The sequence below is a fragment of the Bombina bombina genome, chromosome 6 (genome assembly GCF_027579735.1).
Source record: "Bombina bombina isolate aBomBom1 chromosome 6, aBomBom1.pri, whole genome shotgun sequence".
NCBI lineage: Eukaryota > Metazoa > Chordata > Amphibia > Anura > Bombinatoridae > Bombina > Bombina bombina.
Window position 1 is genome coordinate 44397356 of NC_069504.1, and position 26577 is coordinate 44423932.

At 40.6% G+C, this 26577-nt stretch overlaps 1 protein-coding gene across 1 annotated transcript in view; it reads right to left on the reverse strand.

The window, feature by feature from the left end:
* EXOC4 (exocyst complex component 4) overlaps positions 1-26577 on the reverse strand; it is a 1163948-nt gene that overhangs the window by 1009897 nt on the left and 127474 nt on the right. The window contains exons 4-5 of the mRNA XM_053716390.1: positions 25522-25706; positions 1341-1447 (exon numbers count right to left, since the gene is read on the reverse strand). Coding sequence (XP_053572365.1) covers positions 1341-1447; positions 25522-25706 — 292 coding nt within the window. The remainder of the gene's footprint in view (positions 1-1340; positions 1448-25521; positions 25707-26577) is intronic.

Consider the following 26577-nt stretch of genomic DNA (forward strand, 5'->3'; position numbering starts at 1 on the left):
ATATATGTGCAGCCACCAATCAGCTGCTAGCTTCCAACTCGAGCCTACTTGGGTATGCTTTTCAACAAAGGATACCAAAAGGACAACTCAAATTAGAGAATAGAAGTAAATTTATTATTATCGGTTATTTATAGAGCGCCAACAGATTCCGCAGCGCTATTAACAAAATAGATAGTTGTTTAAATTGTATGCTCTATCTAGATTATGAAAGAATATTTTTGGGCTTCATATCACTTTAAATATCCAAACCGAGGAAACTAATTTTTTAGGAGGTCAGTATTGGTAAGTTATTCCGTTTGTTAGCTGAAGGTAAAGAGCTTGAGTAACCGGTAAACATTATGTGAAAGCACTGCAGTAAATGTTTGTTTATTGCGGATACCGCAGAGACTGTAATAAACGAAAATCGCTGCGTGCTGAGATCAGTAAAGAGCAGGTGTTCCACATAGCACAAATAGATAACTGCCTCTATGTGGGTCTGCACTCTGGCACTCGCACAAAACCAATTCAAAGCTTCAGATTTGCTAGAGAGAAATATTATTGCAGCGGAAGAATATTGCATCTTTATTTCTTAAGAAGACCTTGAGCAGGCAGTGAAGAAAACAAAACATTGCCCCCATTGGAATAATGTTAAACAAAAACTGCATAAGCTTTAACTTAATTGTACATCTGTCCTTATGTTGTAACAAAGTTATTCCCATACCTAATGTGGTGCCATAATACATAATATAGGGAGCTGGAACTTATGATTCAAACAGGCTGTATATAGTACTAAAGTGAAGGCAGCACTGGGGTGTCCTGCTATCACTCAGCACTGTCTGCTGCAACTAAAGCTCCCTCTATAGGTTGCTTTTATAAAATAGCTCAAGGAACATGCACAATCCTAAGCCTACCTAAGTAATACCTTTGTGGAAACTCTGCCTGAATCATGAAATTGTAATTATGACTTCCATTTCTATTTAAAAATATCCAGTTCTTGGATAACACAAAATGACTTAAAGACTCAGTATAAAAAAAATCCACAGAGTGCCCTATAGATGGGCTGGGCCTGTTAGCTCATGTAGTGTTATAGGATAACAGAAAACATAGCCAAAGCACTTACTGTTTTATACCTTTTCCTCCCTCACCTAACACCGAGGCACAGCAAGCCCTGGCACCTATATAAGGGCTACTCATGTTCATTTTATAAGTTAATATGAAAACAATCTAACAAGTGTAACAAACCAAACTCCTAAGCTATCTCACACATTTCAAAAACAGCCAAACAAAAAATAGGAACAATGTAAAACATTGTATGATTTATACAGTAACATTGTAGAGTTGTAACAAAATGAAACACCTACCACTCGAGCAACCAGGAGTTCCAAACTGAGAGGCCTCGAGGAACTTTCGGGGTGTTGACATATTGGTGACGTCAAGACGAGGAACTGGGGAATCCTTAAGAAAAGGGCTGCGCAAACAGGAGAGCACAAGGTTAATATAACAGTTATATCACTCTAAACACACAGACTAAAGTAATTGACTTTCTATAGCTTCATAACATAATATTGCTACACAGATAAGTCATTAAACACCTAAATAAGTAAACAACCCCTTAAAGAGACATTGTACAAAATAATTTCTTTGTTCTTTCTAACAGAGTATTTCAAAGTATATTTGTGTGTGTGTGTGTGTGTGTGTGTGTGTATGTATGTATGTATGTATGTATATATATATGTATTGAGAGACCCTAGACATGTGCTACCCTGAGCCCTGCGACCTTTTGTTTTATTTATAAAAAGAGCTGCACAAGTGAGGTTGATTATATGCTACAGCAATACATTTTAAACGATCCACTGCAATCTGATTACCTGTGTATCTACACAAACTACAAACCGGTGGCAAGTCACATACAAGAATCTGGGGGAAAGCTCTTCAGAGACAGTGAGGGTGAAGTCTCGAATACCATCTAACATCGTAGTGTTCACATCACTCGCTGGAAATCGGCTTGACCACGCTTCACACTTACCTCATATGATTGGGGGAGTGTCTAGTAAGTACAATATACAAGCCTCTCTTGGATGTTAACTTTTTGGCAACCTCAAAATCTCGTTTTTGGGAATCCTCTATTCCTTCTGCTATTTGGGACTACCATTCTTATACTTCTTTTATAAATAAGACCTATTTTTATACAGTATTATCATTATATATTTTTATTTATTGTATATGGTCATATTCTATGCTTAAGGACTTATAATCATTTTAAAGATATATTAACACTCTATTGAGGGACACACCAATGGCGCAGAATTCCTTCTAGTACTCTTCTTTCTAATATATATATATATACAGCTACCAGGGTGTCAGGATACAAAAGACTGTATTCACTTAGTAGAGAGTAAATCCGCACTCATTTGATTTTGTAAGGTCAACAGTATGTGCGTATGTCATGAAATATCACACTAAAATAAAGTACTGTGTGTATGTGTGTGTAGATATTATATATATATATATATATATATATATATATATATATATATATATATATATATATATATATATATATATATATATATATATATATATATATAAATGTAAATTTCTATAAAAAGCTTAAAGCACAAGTAGATTCTTTTTTTTCTTTTTTTTGTGATAATGGTACACAGATTATATTTGGAATCTCAGTAACAAGAAGGTAACGTGCACCTTGTATAAAGTTGTGTGCAAGTAGAGCACTCTTTGTAATTCGCCCTACGCACTCTGCACGCATTCTCAAACATTTATTAGATTTGCAGTTCTGGAAGCACTGAACGGCTACATCAGCATTCTCTGCGCATGCTGAGTGACTGATTTCCCTTAGAAAATTAAGGATATTCAATAGCTACGGGCTTGCTAGGCGAATACCCCCAAAATTATACGAAATTAGCAGTGAGCTGAATCTGTCATGCACAGCAAAGAAAAACACATAAACAAAATGTCACATTTAGTCTTAAAAACAACCAACATTTCAATTGCCTGTCAATTAATGTGATCATTAAAGAATTAAACATTCAATTCAGCATGTACAAGAAACTGTATAATTATATATTCAGAATATATAAAATAAGGTAGGATTAAGAGTCAAATGCATATGGAATTCTGAAAATGTATATTATGTTTATTAAAATTGTGATTTATTAAGCATCACATGAAAAAATACATTTAGAACAATTATGGCCAGATTACGAGTGGAGCACTAACAGTTACGCACAAGTGATAAAGGGTTTATAGCAGCTGTTTGAGAACATTGGGTTTGTCACTCATATTGCAAGTTGAAAATAAAACACAATCGCTAGAGAGCAATTGAAGTAAAGGTGCGTCAGGTTATCGCAACTTCAGAGCTCTGGTTAACTGTTACACAAAACAAAACACATCAAAAATACATGTAAAATTACACTTACACTCATAACAACACCATCTAATAAAATTATTTAAAAAAATATTGCTCAAAAAAGTTATAAGGACTCAAAGATATGAGATCTCAGGTGATAGAAAGAAAAAAGGCTGCAAAGAGCTTTATCTACATACATATACATGTCTAAAGATGGATATGTATGTATGTATATATATATAATTATTATCATCTTTTATTTGTATAGCGCCGCCAAATTCTGTAGCGCTGGGTACAGTGATAGGGGTATACAATGACAAAGATTTGTGATAAAATACAAAACATAACAAAACTAAACAAATCTAGTACAGGCAGAAGAGGGCCCTGCTCCGGAGAGCTCACAGTCTATAGATTTAGGGGGCAGAGACATAAGGTTGGGGTAGCTTGTTACATCGGTTGTAGCTGCAGCAGTGAGTCAGGCAGTTCATGTATTAGTTTGGTTCGGATGCGGGATGGAGCCTCTCTGAATAGGTGAGTTTTCCAGGAGCGTCTGAAGCTATACAAGGTTGGAGACAGTCTTATGGAGCGGGGTAGAGAGTTCCAGAGGACAGGAGCAGCACGTGCAAAGTCTTGGAGGTGGGAGTGGGACGTAGAGATAATAGGAGTGGAGAGACGTAGGTCAGAGATTGATCGAAGAGAACGGGATGGGGAATATATCACGATGAGAGAGGAAATACAGTTGGGAGTTAGACTGTTTAGTGATTTGTAAGTTAGGGTTAATACTTTAAATTGTATTCTTGAGAGTATGGGGAGCCAGTGTAGAGACTGGCAGAGCGGAGCAGCTGATGTAGATCGGCAACTTAGGTGGCTGAGTCTAGCAGAAGCATTCATAATAGATTGGAGGGAGGAGAGGTGGTGTTTTGGAAGGCCATTTAGGAGTAGATTGCAATAATCAATGCATGAGGGAATTAATTAGTATTTTCTTATCTATGGCATGGAGAGTCCACAACGTCATTCCAATTACTAGTGGGATATTCAACTCCTGGCCAGCAGGAGGAGGCAAAGAGCACCCAGCAAAGCTGTTAAAGGGACAGTAAACCCAACATTTTTCTTTCATGATTTAGGTAGAGAATACAATTTTAAACAACATTCTAATTTACTTATATTATCTAATTTGCTTCATTCTTTAGATATCCTTTGTTAAAGAAATAGCCATTCACATGAGTGAGCTAATCACACGAGGCATCTATGTGCAGCCACCAATCAGCAGCTATTGAGACTATCTAGATATGCTTTTCAGCAAAGAATATCAAGATAATAAAGCAAATTAGATAATAGAGGTAAATTAGAAAGTTGTTCAAAATTGCTTGTTCTTTCTAAATCATAAAAGAAAAAAAAATGTCTCTTTAAGTGTATCTTCCCTTACCCATAATCCCCAGTCATTCCCTTTGCCTTTGTCAATGGAGGCTGTGCAAAGATGGTGTCTGAAGATATTTAATCCTTTTATGGGTACTTTCCCTGCAAGCAAGGATTAGGGGCTATGCTGTGTCTATGTCAATCTCTTTAGTAAGAGATTTCTAACTGGCTATCAGCAGTTAGAAAAGCGGTGAGGTTGTCTTTGCTTTTTTTTTAACATTATTGCTACCCCTTTATAGAAAGCCAAGGTTGGTTACTCTGTTCTTTCTTTCTTTTTCTTTTTTTTTTAAGGTCCCTGATAGAGAGTGGAGTGTATATTATATAAAAGGTTTATAGTGCTTAAAACATTTTTGTATTTATTATTCAGAAACACGCGCTTTTACTGTGGCGCAGTTTCTTTTTAGAGTCCGATCATGTGACGCTCTACTCTTCCGTTTTACACATAGTTGAGCGGAGTGAGTTTTAGCAGGGAAGCGATCACGTAGCTTTCTCTGTGTAGACTAGTGTATCGAGCAGAATTTATTTGACAGCTCGCCTAACCTGATAGTTTATTCCGACAGCAGATCGGATGCATGAGTGTCTCCTTACAGTTTATAGCAAGTAAGACTCCTCAGCTCGATGAGGTATAGAGGTGTTAGTTATAAAAAAAACAAACAATTTCATATTCACAACTCTGTCTTTCTTATTTTGCCAACATCAGTTGCTTGTGGCCGATTTATTTACCGGACTGGTGAATTATTTTTATATTTAAAGGGACACTGAACCCAAATTTTTTTCTTTAGTGATTCAGATAGAGCATGCAATTTTAAGCAACTTTCTAATTACTCCTATTATCAAATTTTCTTCAATCTCTTGGTAGCTTTATTTGAAATGCAAGAATGTAAGTTTAGATGCCGGCCCATTTTTGGTGAACAACCTGTGATATCCTTGCTGATTGGTGGATAAATGTATCCACAAATAAAAAAGTGCTGTCCAGAGAATTCTGAACCAAAAAAAGCTTAGATGCCTTCTTTTTCAAATAAAGATAGCAAGAGCACGAAGAAAAATTGATAATAGGAGTAAATTAGAAAGTTGCTTTAAATTACATGCTCTATCTGAATCGCAAAAGAAGAAAAAATTTGGTTCAGTGTCCCTTTAAGAATTGAGAATCAATTTTGTGGTTATGGATCCAGACCAAATAACATCTATTTCCTTTGATAAATGTTTGCTTTGTCTGGAGGCCCAGGTTGTCCCACCTGTGCAATTTTGTGCCACTTGCTTATCTAAGACCCTTAAATTTAAAGACAAATTACTGCCTTCTGATCTATATGTCTTACAGGACAATGCTGTTCAGGATATGCCACAGCTTTCTCCTCAGAAGTCCCAAGCTCTGATTGTCTCACATGCAGTGCCCTGCGGTTCCTCTCAAACTCCTGGGGGTGTTTATTTGCCAGGAGATTTTGCTGCGCAGATAACTTCTGCAGTATCTACAGCTTTATCTGCTTTCCCTATTTTGGGTGAGCGTAAGAGGAAATCTAAACATATTTATGCCGGTAATGTTTCTGACCCCTCTAAATCTACGATGGTCAACCTTTCCCAAATATCTGATGTAGAGGATACTTCAGTAGCTTCTGAAGGTGAAATCTCAGACTCTGACATGATGGGGAAAATTCTTCAGAATCTGAAGAAGTTCATTTCAGATTTAAGCTTGAACATCTCGGGTTGCTTCTGAAGGAGGCTCTAGCTACTTTGGACGACTCCGAACCTTCAGTTGCTGTCAACCGTAAAAAAGTTTACTAAACTTAATAGAGTTTATGATTCTCCCTCATCTGAGAATGTTTTTCCTGTTTCAGACAATATGTCTGAAATTATAGCTCAGGAATGGGATAAGCCAGGGGTTCCTTTTTCCCCTTCCCCCATTTTTAAAAAGATGCTTCTTGCTGCTGACTCATGGCGCACTGTGCCTAAAGTAGAAGGAGCTATCTCTACTCTAGCTAAAATAACTACCATTCCTATAGAGGATAGTTGTTCCTTTAAGGACCCCATGGATAAGAAGCTAGAGGCTTACTTAAAAAAGATGTACATCTATCAAGGGATTACAGTGGCAACCTGCGGCAAGTATTGCTACGGTTGTGGGCGCAGCATCTTATTGGTGCAATGCCCTGTCTGATCTGATATCAGAAGAGACTACGATTGAGGAGATCCAAGATAGGATCAAGGCTCTTAAATTAGCCAATACCTTTATCTGTGATGCCAACATTCAGGTAATTAGACTAGGAGCTAAGATGTCTAGCTTCACTGTCCTAGCTCGCAGAGCTCTGTGGTTAAAATCTTGGTCGGCTGATGTATATTCAAAGGCAAAGCTTTTGGCTTTACCTTATAAAAGGTAAAACCCTATTTGGTCCTGGTCTGGTGGAAATCATTTCAGAGATTACGGATGGAAAGGGATCTTTCCTACCTCAGGACAAGACGAATAGACCTAAGGGTTGACAGACTTCTAATTTTCGTTCCTTTCGCAAATTTAAATGACAGAAGTCTTCCTCCTCTTCTTCCAAACCAGACCAATCCAGGTTCTCTTGGAAATCCAGCCAGCCTTGGAATAAGGGAAAGCAAAACAAGAAGACTTCCACCAATTCTAAAATCAGCATGAAGGGTTTCTCTTTTTCAGCAAGCTTGGATACACGATGTACCAGGTCCGTGGGCTGTGGACATAGTATCTCAAGGTAACAGAATAGGATTCAAGTCTTGCCCTCCAAGGGGCAGATTTCTCTTGTCAAGACTATGCTCAAACCAAGTAAATATGGAGGCCTTCTTAAGCTGCATAGAGGACCTATACTTCCTGGGAATAATTGTTCCAGTTCCTGTACAGAAAACAGGGACAAGGATTCTATTCAAATCTCTTTGTGGTTCCAAAAAAGGAGTGAACTTTCCATCCCATCCTAGACCTAAAATGCCTCAACAAATTTCTCAGGCTTCCGTCCTTCAAGGTGGAAGTATTCATTCCATCCTTCCATTGGTTCAGGAAGGTCAATTCATGACGACCATAGACCTCAAGGACGTGTATCTCCATGTTACCATTCACAGGGATCATCACCAGTTTCTAAGGTTTGCCTTTCTGGACAAACATTTCCAGTTTGTCGCACTTCCATTTGGTCTTGCCACGGAACCCAGGATATTCACAAAGGTTCTGGGTGCTCTTCTGGCAGTGGTCAGATCCCAGGGAATTGCTGTGGCGCCTTACCAAGATGACATCTTGGTTCAGGCGTCATCTTTTCAACTAGCAAAATCTTATACAGAGATGTTTTAGTCTTTTCTACATACCCACGGGTGGAAAGTTAATCTTGCAAAATAGTTCTCTAGTTCCAGCTACAAGAGTGTTTTTCCTAGGGACAATCATAGATTCCTTGTCCATGAAGATTTTCCTGACAGACGTCAGAAATTCCAAACTTCTTGCTTTTCCCTCCAGTCTGCTATTAGTCCATCAGTAGCTCAATGCATGGAGGTGATTGGTCTGATAGTTGTGTCCATGGCAGAGGATAAACCTGGATTCCCTAACAAGAGACTCTCTCGTGGTGGATTTCACAAGAACATCTGTCTCGGGGCAATTGCTTCCTGGGTGATTGTGACTACGGACGCCAGCCTGTTAGGCTGGGGAGCTGTTTTGGTTTTTCAAAAAGCTCAGGGCCTGTGGTCTCGGGAAGAGAACATCTTGGAGTTGAGAGCAATCTTTAATGCCTTGACAGCTTGGCCTCACTGGGCTTACATCAACCACCGGGGGGAACTCGGAGTTCCTTGTCCATAAAGGAGGTGACTCGCAATCTGCAGTGGGGGGAAGCTCATGATTGTCTCCTATCTGCCATCCACATTCCAGGAGTGGAAAATTAGAAGGCAGATTTTCTGAGCAGACAGACTTTTCATCCCGGGGAGTGGGCTCTCCATCCAGAAGTGTTCTCAAGGATAACCCTTAGGTGGGGGTTCTGGAGTTGGATCTGATGGTGTCTCGTCAAAACGCCAAGCTTCCAAAGTACAGATCAAGGTCAAGAGATCCTCAGGCTGCTCTGATAAATGCTCTGGCGGTTCCTTGGATCTTTTCTCTGGCATACCCGATTCCTCCGTTTGCTCTCCTTCCACGAGTCATTGCTCGTATAAAACAGGAGAGAGCATCTGTAATGCTAATAGTTCTTGCATGGCCTTGCAGGATCTGGTTCGTGAATCTGGTGAAGATGCATTCTCTTCCACCATGGAGGTTACCTCTGAGGAAGGACCTTCTACTTCAGGGTACATTCCTCCATCCAAACCGGGATTCTCTGAAGCTGACTGCTTGGAGAATGAACGCCTAGTTCTGTCTAGACGTGGCTTTTCTGAAGTGGTCATTGATACTATACAAATTTTATCTTTTCTTCAGGATGGCCTGGAGAAAGGGTTGTCAGACAGTGCAGATATCTGACCCTTCAGAGTACTGACTATTATTTTGCACAAAGGTCTGGCTGATTTGCCAGATGCTCAAGCTTTTTTCAGGCCCTGGTCAGAATAAGGCCTATGTTTAAACCTGTTGCTCCACCTTGGAGCCTTAACCTAGTTCTTAAAGTTTTGCAGCAGGCTCCATGCATGTTGATATAAAATTGTTATTGTGGAATGTTTTGTTTCTCCGTGCTATTTATTCCGTTCCCAGAGTTTCTGAGCTTTCAACTCTGCAGTGTGATTCCCTGTATCTTATTTTTCATGCAGATAAGGCGGTCCTTCGTACTAAATTGGGGTTTCTCCCTAAGGTGGTGTTGGATCGAAACATTAACAATGAAATTGTTCCTTCTTTTTGTCCTAATCCTTCTCATAAGGAACGTCTTTTGCATAACTTGGATGTTCTGCATGATTTAAAATTTTACCTACAAGCTACTAAAGGATTTTGGCAATATTCTGCCCTATTTGTTGTTTTCTCTGGAAATCATAAGGGTCAGAAGGCCACTTCTACTACCATTTCCCTCTGGTTAAGAAGTATGATTAGTTTTGCTTATGAGACAGCTGGACAGCAGCCTCCTGAGAGAATTTGCATCTAATTCCACTAGGGCTGTCTTCTCATCTTGGACTTTCAAAAATGGACGGCAACATGGTCCTCTTTCCATGGCCAGGAGTTGAATATCCCACTAGTAATTGGAATGAAGTTGTGGACTCTCCATGCACGGAAAGAAAGAAATTGATCAGGAAAACATAAATTTTGTTTTTGTAGTTTTTTTTGAGTAAAGAATGGACAAATTCTGGAAATGTTGCGTGGGTGTGAACGGCAGGATTTGGTAAGCGCTTATATATGTGGGTAAAGGAGGTTCTGAGTCAAGTGTGACCCCCAAGACAGCGGACGCGGGGTGAGGTCTTGAGAATAGAGTCTCCAACCGTCAGAGAAATGTCAGGTGTTGGATGTCTTAAAGAGGGGGAAATAGGAAGCAGCTCAGTTTTGGGCGCATTGAGTTGGAGGTAGTATGAAGACAACCCAGAGGAAATTGCAGAGAGGCAGTTGGAAATCTGGTTGAGTAAAGAGGAAGAGATATCAGGAGAGGAAAGATAGATTTGGGTACCATCAGCATATAAGTGGTACTGGAAGCCAAAGAAGGCTACGAGTTTTCCAAGGTAGGATGACAGAGCCTTTGCGGTATTCTAACAGAGAGGCAAGAGATCAAAAGATATGTTGTTAAAGGAAACTGAAAACGAGCGGTTTGAGAGATATGAGGCAAACTAGGAGAGGGCTGTGGCTTGGTTGCCAAATGAATGTAGTATTTTTAGGAGGAGAGGATGGTTAACTGTGTCAAAAGCAGCAGACAGGTCAAGAAGCATTAGTAAGAAGTAGTGGCCCTTTGCTTTAGCTGATAAAAGGTCATTTGCTACTTTAGTAAGAGCGGTTTCTGTTGAATGTTTAGGGAGGAAACCAGATTGTAGTGGATCAAGTAAGGAGTTAGTTGTGAGAAATTGAGTTAGCCGATTATCGACCAGTCCCTCCAATAATTTTGAAGCAAAGGGAAGTAAGGAGACCAGTCGATAGTTAGAAGGGGTAGAGGGGTCTGATTGACGCATGCTTGAAGATATCAAGAAATGTGCCAGCGGTGAGAGATTGGTTAAAGAGATAGGGTAGGGGTTAGTGAAGCAGAGAGAAAGGGAAGAAGTTGTGAAGGAATAGGGTCAAGCAGGCAGGTTGTGAGATGACCCAAAGATAGGAGTACAGAGGCTTCTTCCTCTGTTACAGGAGGGAAGTAACAGAGTTTTGTTAATAGAAGGGATGGGTAGAAGTACTGGGTTTGAGGGGTGTGAGGTATAGATATCTTATCTAATGGTGTCAATTTTATTTTTTAAGTGATCAGCAATAATCTGAGCAGTGAGGTTGGTAGTGGGCGGGGGTGCAGGCGGACGTAGAAAGGAGTTAAAGGTGTGTACATATGTAAGAAAGTATCTATGTATTTATTTGTGTATATATGTATGTACAGACATATATACACACTTATAAACACTTAAATATATATGTACACATATATGAATAAATAGAACATATTCTTCATGTGAAGAACATTGGAATGTGAAATATTCATATTTTCATGTTGTGTTAGTACACTTGAGAATATGAGATTGTGTTTATGCGTGAGCAGGCTCTTAGGTTTTTTTGCTCCATTAACTTTTATTAAGTATGTGAACGCACATGCGATATTCTAAGTTTGGCTTTTTGTACTCACCAGGTTAGCACAAGAGTGAAAACAGTTTACTCCTGAGCCTACCTAGGTATCCTTTTTAACAAATCAAACTATATAATAGAAGTAAATTGGAAAGGTGTTTAAAATCACATGAGCTATCTAAACCAAAAAAGAAAAAACATAATATATGTAAAAACTTACCTGATAAATTAATTTATTTCATAGAGGCAAGAGTTCATGAGCTAGTAACGTATGGGATATACATTTCAACCAGGAGGGGGTAAAGTTTCCCAAACCTCAAAATGCCTATAAATACACCTCCCACCACACTCATACCTTAGTTTAACGTATAGCCAAGTAGTGAGGTGTAAAAAGGAGTAAAAAAGCATACAAAAAGAGGAACTGGAAAAAATAATGTGCTTTTATACACACACAAAAAATCATAAACCACCAAAAAATAGGGTGGGTCTCATGGACTCTTGCCACTATGAAAGAAATTAATTTATCAGGTAAGTTCTTACATAAATTATGTTTTCTTTCATGTAAGTGGCAAGAGTCCATGAGCTAGTCATGTATGGGATATAATACCCAGGATATGGAAATCAAAGAGTCACTAGAGAGGGAGGGATAAAATAAAAACAGCTTTGTCCGCTGATAAAGTAAATCCAAATAATAATTAAGTTTTCTTAAAAATTTAAAAAAACTCAAATCATAGCCAGTAGAATCAAACTGAAACAGCTGCCTGAAGAACATTTCTACCAAAAACTGCTTCTGAAGAAGCAAACACATCAGAATGGTAAAATTTAGTAAATGTATGCAAAGAAGACCAAGTTGTTGCTTGCAAATCTGATCAACTGAAGCTTCATTCTTGAAAGCCCAAAAAGTGGCAACTGATCTAGTAGAATGAGCTGTAATTCTCTGAGGCAGAGACTGCCCCACATCCAAATAAGCTTTGTGAATCAAAAGTTTTAACCAAGATGCCAAAGAAACGGCATAGGCTTTCTGACCTTTCCTGGAACCAGAGAAAATAACAAATAGACTAGAAGTCTTTCTGAAATCCTTAGTAGCCTCAACATAGTATTTCAAAGCTCCTACCACATCCAAAGAATGTAAAGATCTTTCAAGATAATTCTTTGGATTAGGACACAAGGAAGGAACAATTTCCCTATTAATGTTGTTAGAATTCATAACTTTAGGCAAAAATGTAAACGAAGTCCGCAAAACAGCTTTGTCTTGATGGAAAATCAGATAAGGAGACTCACAAGAGAGCCGACAACTCAGAAACTCTTCTACCAGAAGAGATAGCCAAAAGAAACAACACTTTCCAAGAAAGAAGTTTAATATCCAAAGAATTCATAGGCTCAAAAGGAGGAGCCTGCAAAATCCTTAAAACCAAATTGAGACTCCAAGGAGGAGAAATAGACTTAATAACAGGTTTGATACGAACCAAAGCCTGAACAAAACAGTGAATATCAGGAAGTTTAGCAATCATTCTATAAAATAGACAGAAGAGATTTGTCCCTTCAAAGTATTTGCAGACAAACCCTTATCCAAACCATCCTGAAGAAATTGTAAAATCCTAGGAATTCTAAAAGAATGCCAAGAGAATTTATGAGAGGAACACCATGAAATATTTCCAAATATTTTCCAAACCCGATAATAAATTTTCCTTGAAACAGACTTGCGAGCCTGCAACATAGTGCTAATCATGGAGTCAGAGAAACCTCTATGACTAAGAACTAAGCATTCAATTTCAATACCTTCAAATTTAGAGATTTGAGACCCTGATGGAAAAACGACCCTTGAGACAGAAGGTCTGGCCTGACTGGAAGTGGCCAGGGTTGGCAACTGGACGAGATCTGCACACCAAAACCTGTGAGGCCATGCTGGTGCTATCAGAAACACATGAGATTGTTCCATTATGATCTTGGAGATCACCCTTGGAAGAAGAACCAGAGGCAGAAAAATGTAAGCAGGTTGGTAAAACCAAGGAACTGCTAAAGCATCTACGATCTCTGCCTGAGGATCCTTGGACCTGGAAAGGTATCTGGGAAGTTTCTTGTTCAGACGAGAGGCCATCAGACCTATTTCTGGAAGACCCCACATCTGCACAATCTGATAAAACACATCTGGATGGAGAGACCACTCCTCATCTGACGACTGAGATAATCTGCTTCTTAATTGTCTACACCTGGGATATGAATTGCAGAAATTAGACAAGAGTTGGACTCCACCCAAGAAAGTATACAAGATACTTCTTTCATTGCTAAAGGGCTGCAAGTCCCTCCCTGATGATTGACATATACCACAGTTGTGATATTGTCTGTCTGGAAACTAATTTAAAGTTTTCTCTTTAATAGAGGCCAAGCCTGAAGAGCTCAGAAAATAGCACAGAGTTCTAAAATATTGATTGGTAACCTCACCTCTTGAGGATTCCAAACCCCTTGTGCGGTCAGAGACCCCCAGATAGCTCCCCAACCTGTAAGACTTGCATCCATTGAGATCACAGTCCAGGAAGGACGAACAAAGGACGCCCCTTGAACAATACAGTGATGGTCCAACCACCAAGACAGAGAGAGTGGAGTGTTGGTATTTAAGTATATCAGCTGTGATATCGGAGTATAATCCCTGCACCATTGATTCAGCATGCAAAGCTGCAGAGGTCTTTTATGAAAACGAGCAAATGGGATTGCGTCGGATGCTGCAGTCATGAGACCTAAAACTTCCATGCACATAGCCACTGAAGGGAATGATCGAGACTGAAGGTTTAGACAAGCTAAAACCAATTTAATTCGTCATGGACACTGAATCTATCTAGAAACTTAAAAAGGTGACCCTTGTTTGAGGAATCAAGAAACTCTTTTGTAAATTGATCCTCCAACCATGCCTTTAAAGAAACCACACTAGTTGTTTGGTATGAGATTCTGCTAAATGAAAAGACTGAGCTAGTACCAAGATATTGTCCAAATAAGGAAACACTGCAATATCCTGCTCTCTGATTACAGATAGAAGGGCACCGAGAACTTTCGAAAAGATTCTTGTAGCTGTCGCTAGGCCAAATGGAAAAGCGACAAATTGGTAATGCTTGTCTAGAAAAGAGAATCTCAGAAATCGATGAATTGGAATGTGAAGATAAGCATCCTGTAAGTCTATTGTGGACATAAAATGATCTTGCTGAACAAAAGGCAGAATAGTCCTTATAGTAACCATCTTGAAAGTTGGAACTCTTAAAAAACGATTTAAAAACTTCAGATCCAGAACTGGTCTGAAAGAATTCTCTTTCTTTGGGATAATGAATAGATTTGAATAGAAGCCCAAACCCTGTTCCTGGAGAGGAACTGGTACAATCAACCCTGAAAGCTCTAGGTCTGAAACACATTTCAGAAAAGCCTGAGCCTTCACAGAATTTGTTGGAACATGAGAAAGAATCTTCCCACAGGAGGTCTTATTCTGAAACCTATTCGATACCCTTGAGACACAATATTCTGAATCCATTGATTCTGAACAGAATCTGTCTAAATGTCCTGAAATAATTTCAATCTGCCCCCCACCAGCTGAACTGGATTGGGGGCCGCACCTTCATGCAGACTTAGGGGCTGGATTTGTTTTTTTTATAAGGCTTGGTTTTATTCCAATTTGAAGATGGTCTCCAATTAGAACCAGAGGCCTTAGGGGAAGGAGTGTTTTTTTGTTCTTTATTCTGACGAAAGGAACGAAAACGATTAGGAGCCTTAAATTTACCCTTAGACTTTTTATATTGGGGCAAAAAACTCCCTTCCCCTCAGTGATAGTGGCAATAATAGAATCCAATTGAGAACCAAATAAAACAGAATTTATGCTTACCTGATAAATTACTTTCTCCAACGGTGTGTCCGGTCCACGGCGTCATCCATAACTTGTGGGATATTCTTCTCCCCTACAGGGAATGGCAAGGAGAGCACACAGCAAGAGCTGTCCATATAGCCCCTCCCAGGCTCCGCCCCCCCAGTCATTCGACCGACGGTTAGGAGAAAAAAAGGAGAAACTATAGGGTGCCGTGGTGACTGTAGTGTATAGAGAAAGAAATTTTTAAACCTGATTAAAAAACCAGGGCGGGCCGTGGACCGGACACACCGTTGGAGAAAGTAATTTATCAGGTAAGCATAAATTCTGTTTTCTCCAACATTGGTGTGTCCGGTCCACGGCGTCATCCATAACTTGTGGGAACCAATACCAAAGCTTTAGGACACGGATGAAGGGAGGGAGCAAATCAGGTTACCTAAACAGAAGGCACCACGGCTTGCAAAACCTTTCTCCCAAAAATAGCCTCCGAAGAAGCATAAGTATCAAATTTGTAGAATTTGGCAAAAGTGTGCAGAGAAGACCAAGTCGCTGCCTTACATATCTGATCAACAGAAGCCTCGTTCTTCAAGGCCCATGTGGAAGCCACAGCCCTAGTAGAGTGAGCTGTGATACGTTCAGGAGGCTGCCGTCCGGCAGTCTCATAAGCCAATCGGATGATGCTTTTCAGCCAGAAAGAAAGAGAGGTAGCAGTAGCTTTTTGTCCTCTCCTCTTACCAGAATAAACGACAAACAAAGAAGAAGTTTGTCTGAAATCCTTTGTTGCTTCTAAATAGAACTTTAAAGCACGGACTACATCTAAATTGTGTAACAAACGTTCCTTCTTTGAAACTGGATTCGGACACAAAGAAGGAACAACTATTTCCTGGTTAATATTCTTGTTGAAAACAACTTTTGGAAGAAAACCAGGTTTGGTACGCAAAACAACCTTATCTGAATGGAACACCAGATAGGGTAAATCACACTGCAAAGCAGATAATTCAGAAACTCTTCTAGCAGAAGAGATGGCAACCAAAAACAGAACTTTCCAAGATAGTAACTTGATATCTATGGAATGTAAAGGTTCAAACGGAACCCCTTGAAGAACTGAACGAACTAAATTTAGACTCCAGGGAGGAGTCAAGGGTCTGTAAACAGGCTTGATTCTGACCAAAGCCTGTACAAAAGCTTGTACATCTGGCACAGCTGCCAGTCGTTTGTGTAACAAGACAGATAAAGCAGAAATCTGTCCTTTAAAAGAACTCGCTGACAATCCCTTAACCAAACCTTCTTGGAGAAAGGAGAGGATCTTAGGAATTTTAATCTTATTCCAGGAGAAGCTTTTGGATTCACACCAACAGATATATCTTTTCCATATTTAATGGTAAATCTTTCTAGTCACAGTTTTTCTGGCTTGGACCAGAGTGTCTATCACTGAATCTGAAAAACCCACGTTTGGATAAAATCAAACGTTCAATTTCCAAGCAGTCAGCTGCAGAGAAACTAGATTTGGATGTTCGAATGGACCTTGTACTAGAAGATCCTGTCTCAAAGGTAGCTTCCATGGTGGAGCCGATGACATATTCACCAGGTCTGCATACCATGTCCTGCGCGGCCACGCAGGAGCTATCAGAATCACAGAGGCCTTCTCCTGTTTGATCCTGGCTACAAGCCTGGGAAGGAGAGGGAACGGTGGAAACGCATAAGCTAGGTTGAACGACCAAGGCGCCACTAATGCATCCACTAGAGTCGCCTTGGGATCCCTGGATCTGGACCCGTAGCAAGGAACCTTGAAGTTCTGACGAGACGCCATCAGATCCATGTCTGGAATCCCCCATAAGTGAGTCAACTGGGCAAAAACCTCCGGGTGGAGTTCCCACTCCCCCGGATGGAAAGTCTGACGACTCAGATAATCCGCCTCCCAGTTATCTACTCCTGGGATGTGAATTGCAGATAGGTGGCAGGAGTGATCCTCCACCCATTTGATGATTTTGGATACCTCTCTCATCGCCAAGGAACTCCTTGTTCCCCCCTGATGGTTGATGTAAGCTACAGTCGTCATGTTGTCTGACTGGAATCTTATGAATCCGGCCTTCGCTAGTTGAGGCCAAGCCCGGAGAGCATTGAATATCGCTCTCAGTTCCAGGATGTTGATCGGGAGAAGAGACTCTTCCCGAGACCATAGACCCTGAGCTTTCAGGGAATTCCAGACCACGCCCCAGCCTAATAGACTAGCGTCGGTCGTGACAATGACTCACTCTGGCCTGCGGAAACTCATTCCCTGAGACAGGTGTTCCTGGGACAACCACCAACGGAGTGAGTCTCTGGTCATCTGGTCTACTTGAATCTTTGGAGACAAGTCTGTATAGTCCCCATTCCACTGCTTGAGCATGCACAGTTGTAATGGTCTTAGATGAATTCGAGCAAAAGGAACTATGTCCATTGCTGCAACCATCAACCCTACTACTTCCATGCACTGAGCTATGGAAGGCTGCAGAATAGAGAGAAGAACTTGACAAGCGTTTAGAAGTTTTGACTTTCTGACCTCTGTCAAGAAGATCTTCATTTCTAAAGAATCTATTATTGTTCCCAAAAAGGGAACTCTTGTCGACGGAGACAGGGAACTCTTTTCTACGTTCACCTTCCACCCGTGAGATCTGAGAAAGGCTAGAACAATGTCTGTATGAGCCTTTGCCTTGGAAAGAGACGACGCTTGAATAAGAATGTCGTCCAGATAAGGTGCCACTGCAATACCCCTTGGTCTTAGAACCGCTAGAAGGGACCCGAGCACCTTTGAGAAAATTCTGACTTATTCTTAACCTTGAAAGGTCTATCTTGTGGGAGGGCATGGCCCTTTCCCCCAGTGATGTCTGAAATAATCTCTTTCAATTCTGGCCCAAAAAGGGTCTTACCTTTGAAAGGGATATTAAGCAATTTTGTCTTGGAAGATACGTCTGCCGACCAAGACTGTAGCCAGAGCGCTCTGCGCGCCACAATTGCAAACCCGGAATTTTTCGCCGCTAACCTCGCTAACTGCAAAGCGGCGTCTAAAATAAAGGAATTAGCTAACTTAAGTGCGTGAATTCTGTCCATGACTTCCTCATACGGAGTCTCCCTACTGAGCGACTTTTCCAGTTCCTCGAACCAGAACCACGCTGCTGTAGTGACAGGAATAATGTACGAAATAGGTTGAAGGAGGTAACCTTGCTGTACAAAAATCTTTTTAAGCAAACCCTCCAACTTTTTATCCATAGAATCTTTGAAAGAACAATTGTCCTCAATGGGAATGGTCGTGCGTTTGGCTAGTGTAGAAACTGCCCCCTCGACCTTAGGGACTGTTTTCCTTCCTGGGGTCGACCATAGGGAACAATTTCTTAAATATAGGAGGATGGACAAAAGGTATGCCTGGCTTCTCCCACTCCTTATTCACTATGTCCGCCACCCGTTTAGGTATCGGAAATGCATCAGGGTGCACCGGGACCTCTAGGAATTTGTCCATCTTGCACAATTTTTCTGGAATGACCAAGGAGTCACAATCATCCAGCGTAGTTAGCACCTCCTTAAGTAATGCGCGGAGATGCTCTAATTTAAATTTAAATGTCACAACATCAGGTTCTGCCTGCTGAGAAATTCTTCCTGTATCAGAAATTTCTCCATCTGACAAACCCTCCCTCACTGCCACTTCAGACTGGTGTGAGGGTATGACAGAAAAAATATCATCAGCGCCCTCCTGCTCTACAGTGTTTAAAACAGAGCAATCGCGCTTTCTCTGAAATGCTGGCATTTTGGATAAAATATTAGCTATGGAGTTATCCATTACTGCCGTCAATTGTTGCATAGTAACAAGCATTGGCGTGCTAGAAGTACTAGGGGTCGCCTGCGCGGGCATAACTGGTATAGACACAGAAGGAGAGGATGTAGAACTATCTCTACTTCCTTCATCTGAGGAATCATCCTGGGCAACTTTAATATTTGTGACAGTACTGTCCTTACTATGTTTGGACGCTATGGCACAATTATCACATATATTTGAATGAGGAACCACATTGGCTACCATACATACAGAACATGATCTATCTGAAGGTACAGACATGTTAAACAGGTTTAAACTGGTTAATAAAGCACAAAAACCGTTTTAAAACAAAACCGTTACTGTCTCTTTAAATGTTAAACAGGGCACACTTTATTACTGAATATGTGAAAAACTATGAAGGAATTATCCTATCTTTACCACATTTTCACCACAGTGTCTTAATACATTCAAAGTATGTTAAGCTGTTAACCCTTAAAATGTGGAAACCGGAGCCGTTTGCAATTTTAACCCCACTACAGTCCCAGCCACAGCCTTTGTTGCGACTTCATCTATCCCAGGGGGGTTCTAGGAACGTTTTCAGTGGATACCAGACCCTCACACATGCAGCTGCATGCACTGCACTCAAAAGAAACTGCACAATAATGGCGCGAAAATGAGGCTCTGCCTACTATAGTGAAAGGCCCTTCCTGACTGGGAAGGTGTCTAAACTAGTGCCTGGCGATAAAAACGTTCCCCAAACAATAAAAGTGTGAAAACTACTTCAAACTTTAAAAAACAACTTAAATAAACAATCGATTTAGCCCTTAAGAGTGTCCACCAGTTAATAGCCCATAATAAGCCCTTTATTCTTTCTAAGTCTAAGAAAATGGCTTACCGATCCCCATGAGGGAAAATGACAGCCTTCCAGCATTACACAGTCTTGTTAGAAAAATGGCTAGTCATACCTTGAGCAGAAAAGTCTGCAAACTGTTCCCCCCAACTGAAGTTCTCTCAGCTCAACAGTCCTGCGTGGGAACAGCAACTGATTTTAGTTACTGCTGCTAAAATCATACTCCTCTTTTAAACAGAACTCTTCATCTCTTTCTGTTTCAGAGTAAATAGTACATACCAGTACTATTTCAAAATAACAAACTCTTGATAGAAGAAATAAAAAACTACAACTAACACCACAAACTCCTCACCATCCTCGTGGAGATGCTACTTGTTCAGAGCGGCAAGGAGAATGACTGGGGGGGCGGAGCCTGGGAGCGGCTATATGGACAGCTCTTGCTGTGTGCTCTCCTTGCCATTCCCTGTAGGGGAGGAGAATATCCCACAAGTTATGGATGACGCCGTGGACCGGACACACCAATGTTGGAGAAATTATTACCCTGGAAAGATAGAGATAGTAATCTAGATTTAGACACCATGTCAGCATTCCATGATTTAAACCATAAAGCTCTTCTAGCTAAAATAGCTAAAGACATAGATTCGATCTTAATGACATCAACTATAGCATCACAAATGAAATGATTAGCATGTTGAAGCAAAAGAACAATGCTAGACATATCAGGATCTACTACCTGTTGTCCTAAACTGTCCAACCAAAAAGGTTTAAACAGCAGCTACATCAGCCATAGAAATGGCAGGTCTAAGAATATAGCCAAAATGTAAATAAGCTTTTCTGAGATAAGATTCAATCTTCCTGTCTAAAGGATCCTTAAAAGAAGTACTATCTTCCATAGGAATAGTAGTACATTTGGCAAGAGTGGAAATAGCCCCATCAACTTTTTCCCACAACTCTAAATTAGCCACAAGTAAAGGATATGATTTCTTAAACCTAGAAGAAGGATTAAAAGAAGTACCAGGTGTGACGACCAAGGTTATCCAACCCTGCGCCAGTCACTTGTTTGGCACAGAAAGGTTTATCAGACCCCTTTTACTGTCACTAATATGTCACAATCTAGCCATGCCAGGCAAGCTTGTGATTTAGTTCAGTGGGTGCAAGGGTTAACAACACTCTTTAGTCTGTACTAGACATAAAAGAAATGCCCAAAACTCCCCTTTAATGCCACCCACACTAAACTAACTATGCTGCCACCACTTATGATTTATTAAAGGGAAAAGTCTAAGGAAAAACCCAGACTTACACATTAACTCTCAAAATACAATTTAGCAAAAAATAACCTAAAATATAAAGTTCTAATACTCCAGTCTCTTTCAGTAACGTGGTTCAATTATTAGACAAAGGCCAAAGCTTAATAAATTATTTATTATGCCAAAAATAGTATGCACAATGCATTATTAATAAAAAAGTTGTTACAAGTAAAATTACACACAGCAAAACGTTTTTAAAATAAAAAAAGGAAAAAAAACAGATTTAATACTTTACTAGTCTCAAGATATGCAACGCAATGGGTCCTTACTCCGTTTAGGGACAGCTTCCCTTGTAAGAATGACAATTTCAGTGTTAAAACACAAGACCCTTATACCTTTTTCAGGAGATCAGGTTGCTTGCCCAACCCTCTTTGCAGGGGCTGAGAATCCCCTTATCTTTTACGACCGTCAATAAACTCTAAGTCTTTGCCTGAAATTATAGAACACATCATAATTTCTGCTAGATACATCCATTTTCATATAGACAGAAAGGAAATATCTTATTTACATTGTGATAAACAATTTAATACCAAATATGACATGGTTGTCATATTTACCTTCATCTAATGTCATAACATGTTTTAAACACATATCTACCTTATACCCATGTCCCTTTATTGACCTCATCAGTTTCTGTGAAGAGGCACTGTTCTCTGTCTCTAAAACCGACACTTCTACAGCCTGAATGCACCAATGCCTATATGATAACATTTATTCAAGTGGAACTCTGAAACAATTTATAATGGGGTCTGGTTTTATCACAAAAAAACAAACAAACACAGGACACAGTTCTTCTTGAAAAAACAAATGTTTTTTAGCTCACAGGCTAAAGAGAATTAACCCCATGGCAGCTAAATCATGAGGTATTCGTGACACCTCCCCCAATAAGAGATGCAAAAGGGAGGTGGCCGCAAGCCACTCCAGCTGCATATAAAAAGGGAGCGTCCCCTTGCGGTGAGAACACCATTGCCAGACAAGTTGCACCTAGCAGTTTTGCCATCATGATGCCCTCCATTAAAAAATGACACACTAGTTGCTCTACCCAGCTGATTTAATGTATTGCAGGGACCCTCCCATGCAGCCTGTAGCTTGTTCTGCCTCATGAGTGTTAGTACAAGAACATTTTGCTCCATCTCATACACTCCCTCTCTGGCAGTAAAATCCTGCAACTGTTTTTGTAGGAAAATGGCATTGGCATCTCTGGGTTTTGCCAGTACCTTCCCCAATAAGGCTTGCATATTGTCCCTGAATGGTACATCATACCCTGTAACAGAGGTGTCTGTGAAGCCTAGGGTCTTACTACATATTGTGTGCTCTCTGAACATAGTTTGTGCTGTCAGTTGCTTCTTAACTACCCAGGGCTCTTGCCCTCCCACTGGAGTAGAATTCCTGTACTCCTGCACTTTGTTATAGTTGGTAGGGGGTTGCTTAACTGCCCCCCTCTTCTCCACTGTAAGTCCTAGCTACTGAGCTTGCTGGGGACTATGATGCTGCACACCTATCAGTGTATCTGCTGAATGGCACTGTGGGGCTGTGTAAATGCACTTCTCTGTACTCCTCCCTCCTGTGTCTGCAGTGTGTGCCAGTCTCTGTCCCCTAGTCTGTGCAGTCTGTTTATAGGTCACAGCTGAGGTTACTGGGGTCTCTGTCACCCACAATCTTTCACACTCACTCTGGGGGTCCCTCAACGAGTATCCTGTACCCTCCTCCCCCACACACTCTGGATTCTGGGACGCTGCTGCATCTGTCATAGAGGGGGCTACATTCTCCCCCTGCTCTCTCTCACAGTCAGTCTGCCACTTCACATCCTCACACAGAATTTGGGATCCTTCTGACACTGGTGCAGACAACCACATATATTCCTTCTCCCGTTTATCCCATATATCCTGTCTTTCCACATCATCCAGCAGCCCAGTCACCCAGTCATTCTCTCCCCCCATATCCTCACTTCCTTCTATTATATAATCCACTGATTCAATCACAGAAACACTCACCACTCATCTGCCTCCTCTCACCGACAGTTTCTCCTGTACAGTTAAGCTCGGTTTAGGCACAGACAGACCCACACAGGCTATCTGCCTTTCTCCCCAGTCAGTCTCACACTGTACAGTAAACTTTAATTCTGCAGATACTGCTGGTTCAATCATAGGAAGACACACACCATCTATCTGTCTTTCTCCCCAGTCAGTCTCTCCTCTTACAGTTTCACATCTCAGCACAGACACCCCCCAGTTCAGACACAGCACTTTGCACACATGCACTCTGTCCTCCCTTCTGGTCAGAATGTCTCTGAGCATTTTTACACACAGCCCTTTTCACATAAGGGTCCACAACTAATGTCATTAGGTCACATGTGCCATTGTCAGGCACATAAAGAGATAACAATCTACCCAGATCAGTACCCAGTAAAGCGTCATTAGGAATATTTTCAGATACCCCCACATTTCTTAAACCTCTCCCCACTCCCCAATCAAGATATACACGTGCCATAGGCACTGCAAGTTGCATTCCCCCAATCCCTTTAACTGCTACAGTCCTGCCAGGAATAATGTCCTTAGAGTTTACCAGCCCTGGACGCACAAGAGTCACTACTGCACCTGTGTCCTGAAGCCCAAGTGTTACCTTAGTTCCGACAAGCACAGGTTGCAAATTTTTCTGGTTGCTTTTCTCTGGATTTGTAATGAACAAAACAGATGCTGGTACTTCTGAGGGATTACCCACTCCAGCTGATTGCACCAACTTAATCTTCTCTGGGCAAGTGGAACTGATGTGGCCCACTTTGTTGCAAGCAAAACACCTGCAGGTATCCCCCTGCCCAGGTGCAGCACTTGCCCCTCCTTTCCCAGAGGGAGCAGACACATTAAACAAAGGCACAACAGGTTTTGTGAAGGGGGGTCGTGGAGCAGCTCCTTTCCAGGTGGATGCCCCCTTAACAAAGGATTTTCTCCCATTCCCTGGTGACCTGTTGGCTGTGTAAAAATCTGCAAGCTCACCCGCTTCCAATGCTGTTTTGGGTTTACAATCCAAAACCCATTCTTGGACTTCTGCTGGGCACAGCTGCATAAATTGCTCCTTTACCATCAGATCTTCCAGCTCTTCTATAGTGGCAATCTTTAGCCCTCTGATCCACTGTTTAAAGGCTGTCATCAGGTTTCCAACAACTGCAGTATAGCTCTCTGACGTACCTTTCTGCAGAAAACGGAATTTCGTCCTGTACACCTCAGGAGTAAGATTATATGTCCTCTTCAGTGCAGTTTTAATGGCATCATAGTCCTGATCAAACTATGGGGGTAGTTCAGCAAAAGCCTCCAGTGCAGGACATTTCAGACCAGGGGTAAGATACTTGGCCCACTGCTCCCTTGGCAGCTGGAACTGTCTGCAAACTTCCTCAAAGCTGCGCAGAAATACATCCACATCGCCATCTTTCTCCAGAGTGGGAAAATTCTCTGCATGCACTCTGGGAACAGGTGGGTCTATAGGCTCACTAACAACAGGTGAGACCAACCCTCTCTCCAACCGCACAAGCTGAAGCTGATACTCTCTCTCAGCCTGTCATTCAGCAGCCTGTCTTTCAGCAGCCAGAGACTCTCTCTCAGCTGCTTCTGCAGCAGCCTGTCTCTCAGCGGTTTCCTAGACCAAGAAGTGGAATCCAATTTATAAGCTGTTTGAAAGCGAGAGCTACAATGTGCCGTCTTCTTTTTTGGAAAGTTCAAAGTGATGGTAAACTTTAACTTTTTTAGCTACAATATTTGTAATCATAAACTAAAAGATGGGGGTTTTCATTCATGAAAGGCTTTGGAAACGCTTAAAGGAACAGTCTACTCAAGAATTGTTATTGTTATAGATAATCCCTTTATTACCCATTCCCCAGTTTTGCATAACCAACACTTTTATATTAATATACATTTTACCACTCATTAATAAGTCCACGGGCGTAAGCAAAATGTTGTTTGTTTAAAATGACATGCCCTATCTGATCATGAAAGTTTAATTTTGACTAGACTGTCCCTTTAATTTTTTTTTTATTAATTACAATTTCATGATTTCCTATATGTCACGGTTCCTCTGACCGTAACAGATAGTCTATTTCCTACTTCACTGATGATTCAGGCTGTAGCCAATCATATAGCACTCCCTTTGGCATCCAGCCTTTTTAGGAATGAAAGTCCCCATCTTTTATTTTATGATTAAAAATCTTGTAATTAAACAAGTTAAAGTTAACCATCATTTTAATTTCCAACGTGACAGATAAGGACCCCGCAATGACCTGCCAACCGCAGATCTAAGATACTGAGAGCAAGACTGAGATATAGTTAAGAGAAAAGAAACTTGTTTTAATTTACCTGCTCCCCATCTTGTCCTTGTTCCAATGACCAATTCGGCTGGTGGACTTGATATACAAGTGCCGGTGAAGCTCATCAATAAGCACAGAATGCATGTTTAGTTTCTTACTGTGAAGCTCCAGTCTTAAATCACTGAGTCCCTCGACTTGGTGCAGAGGTCCATCCAATGAGTCCACAGCAGAAACCTGTAGACATAATATAAAAAAGGATTAGAGTCTCAGCTAACCACATTACTACTGTGTGACATGTGCTACAGGTAGTCACACTATCAAACCCCAAACAGGCTGGTGACGCTCAACAAAATATCACATCATGTTACTGCATTTAATAAACATTAAAGGGACATAAAGCCCAAAATATTTCTTTCATGATTCACGTAGAACATACCATTTTAAACAACTTTCCAATGTACTTCTAGTATCAAATTTTCTGTTTTCTCATTATCCTTTGTTGAAAAGCAGCAAGGTAAGTTCAGGAGCGTGCACGTGTCTGCAGTACTATATGGTAGTGGTATTGCAACAATGTTACACATTAGCAAGAACACTAGATGGCAGCGCTATTTCCTGTCATCTAGTGCTGCAGATGTGTGCATGCTACCTTTCTAGATATCTCTTCAACAAATAATAACAAGAGAAGCAAATTTGACAATATAAGTAAATTGGTAAAAAAAAAATTGTATACTCTATCAAAAATCATGAAAGAAAAAAAATTGGGTGTCATGTCCCTTTAAACACTAAATAAATATTAAATTACTAATTAATTTATAGATCTCGTTAATTGGCCTCAGCATGGGAGATAAGGTAATACAAAATGGCAACATACGTTATTTTATGGAGGTGAAAAAGATTGACTTATTTTTTAAATATTTAAACAACTAACATCATTTGAATTCTAGCATTTATTTAGTATTGAACACCCCTTTAAGAGAAGATCATGCTCTCCTAATCAAGTTCGCTATAGGGGATCATTCATTACATTGTGGCAGGCCCTTCACCAATAAAACCAACTGTACAAACAGAGAGATCTCTCTGAACTCATCTTTTACATGAACTGCCC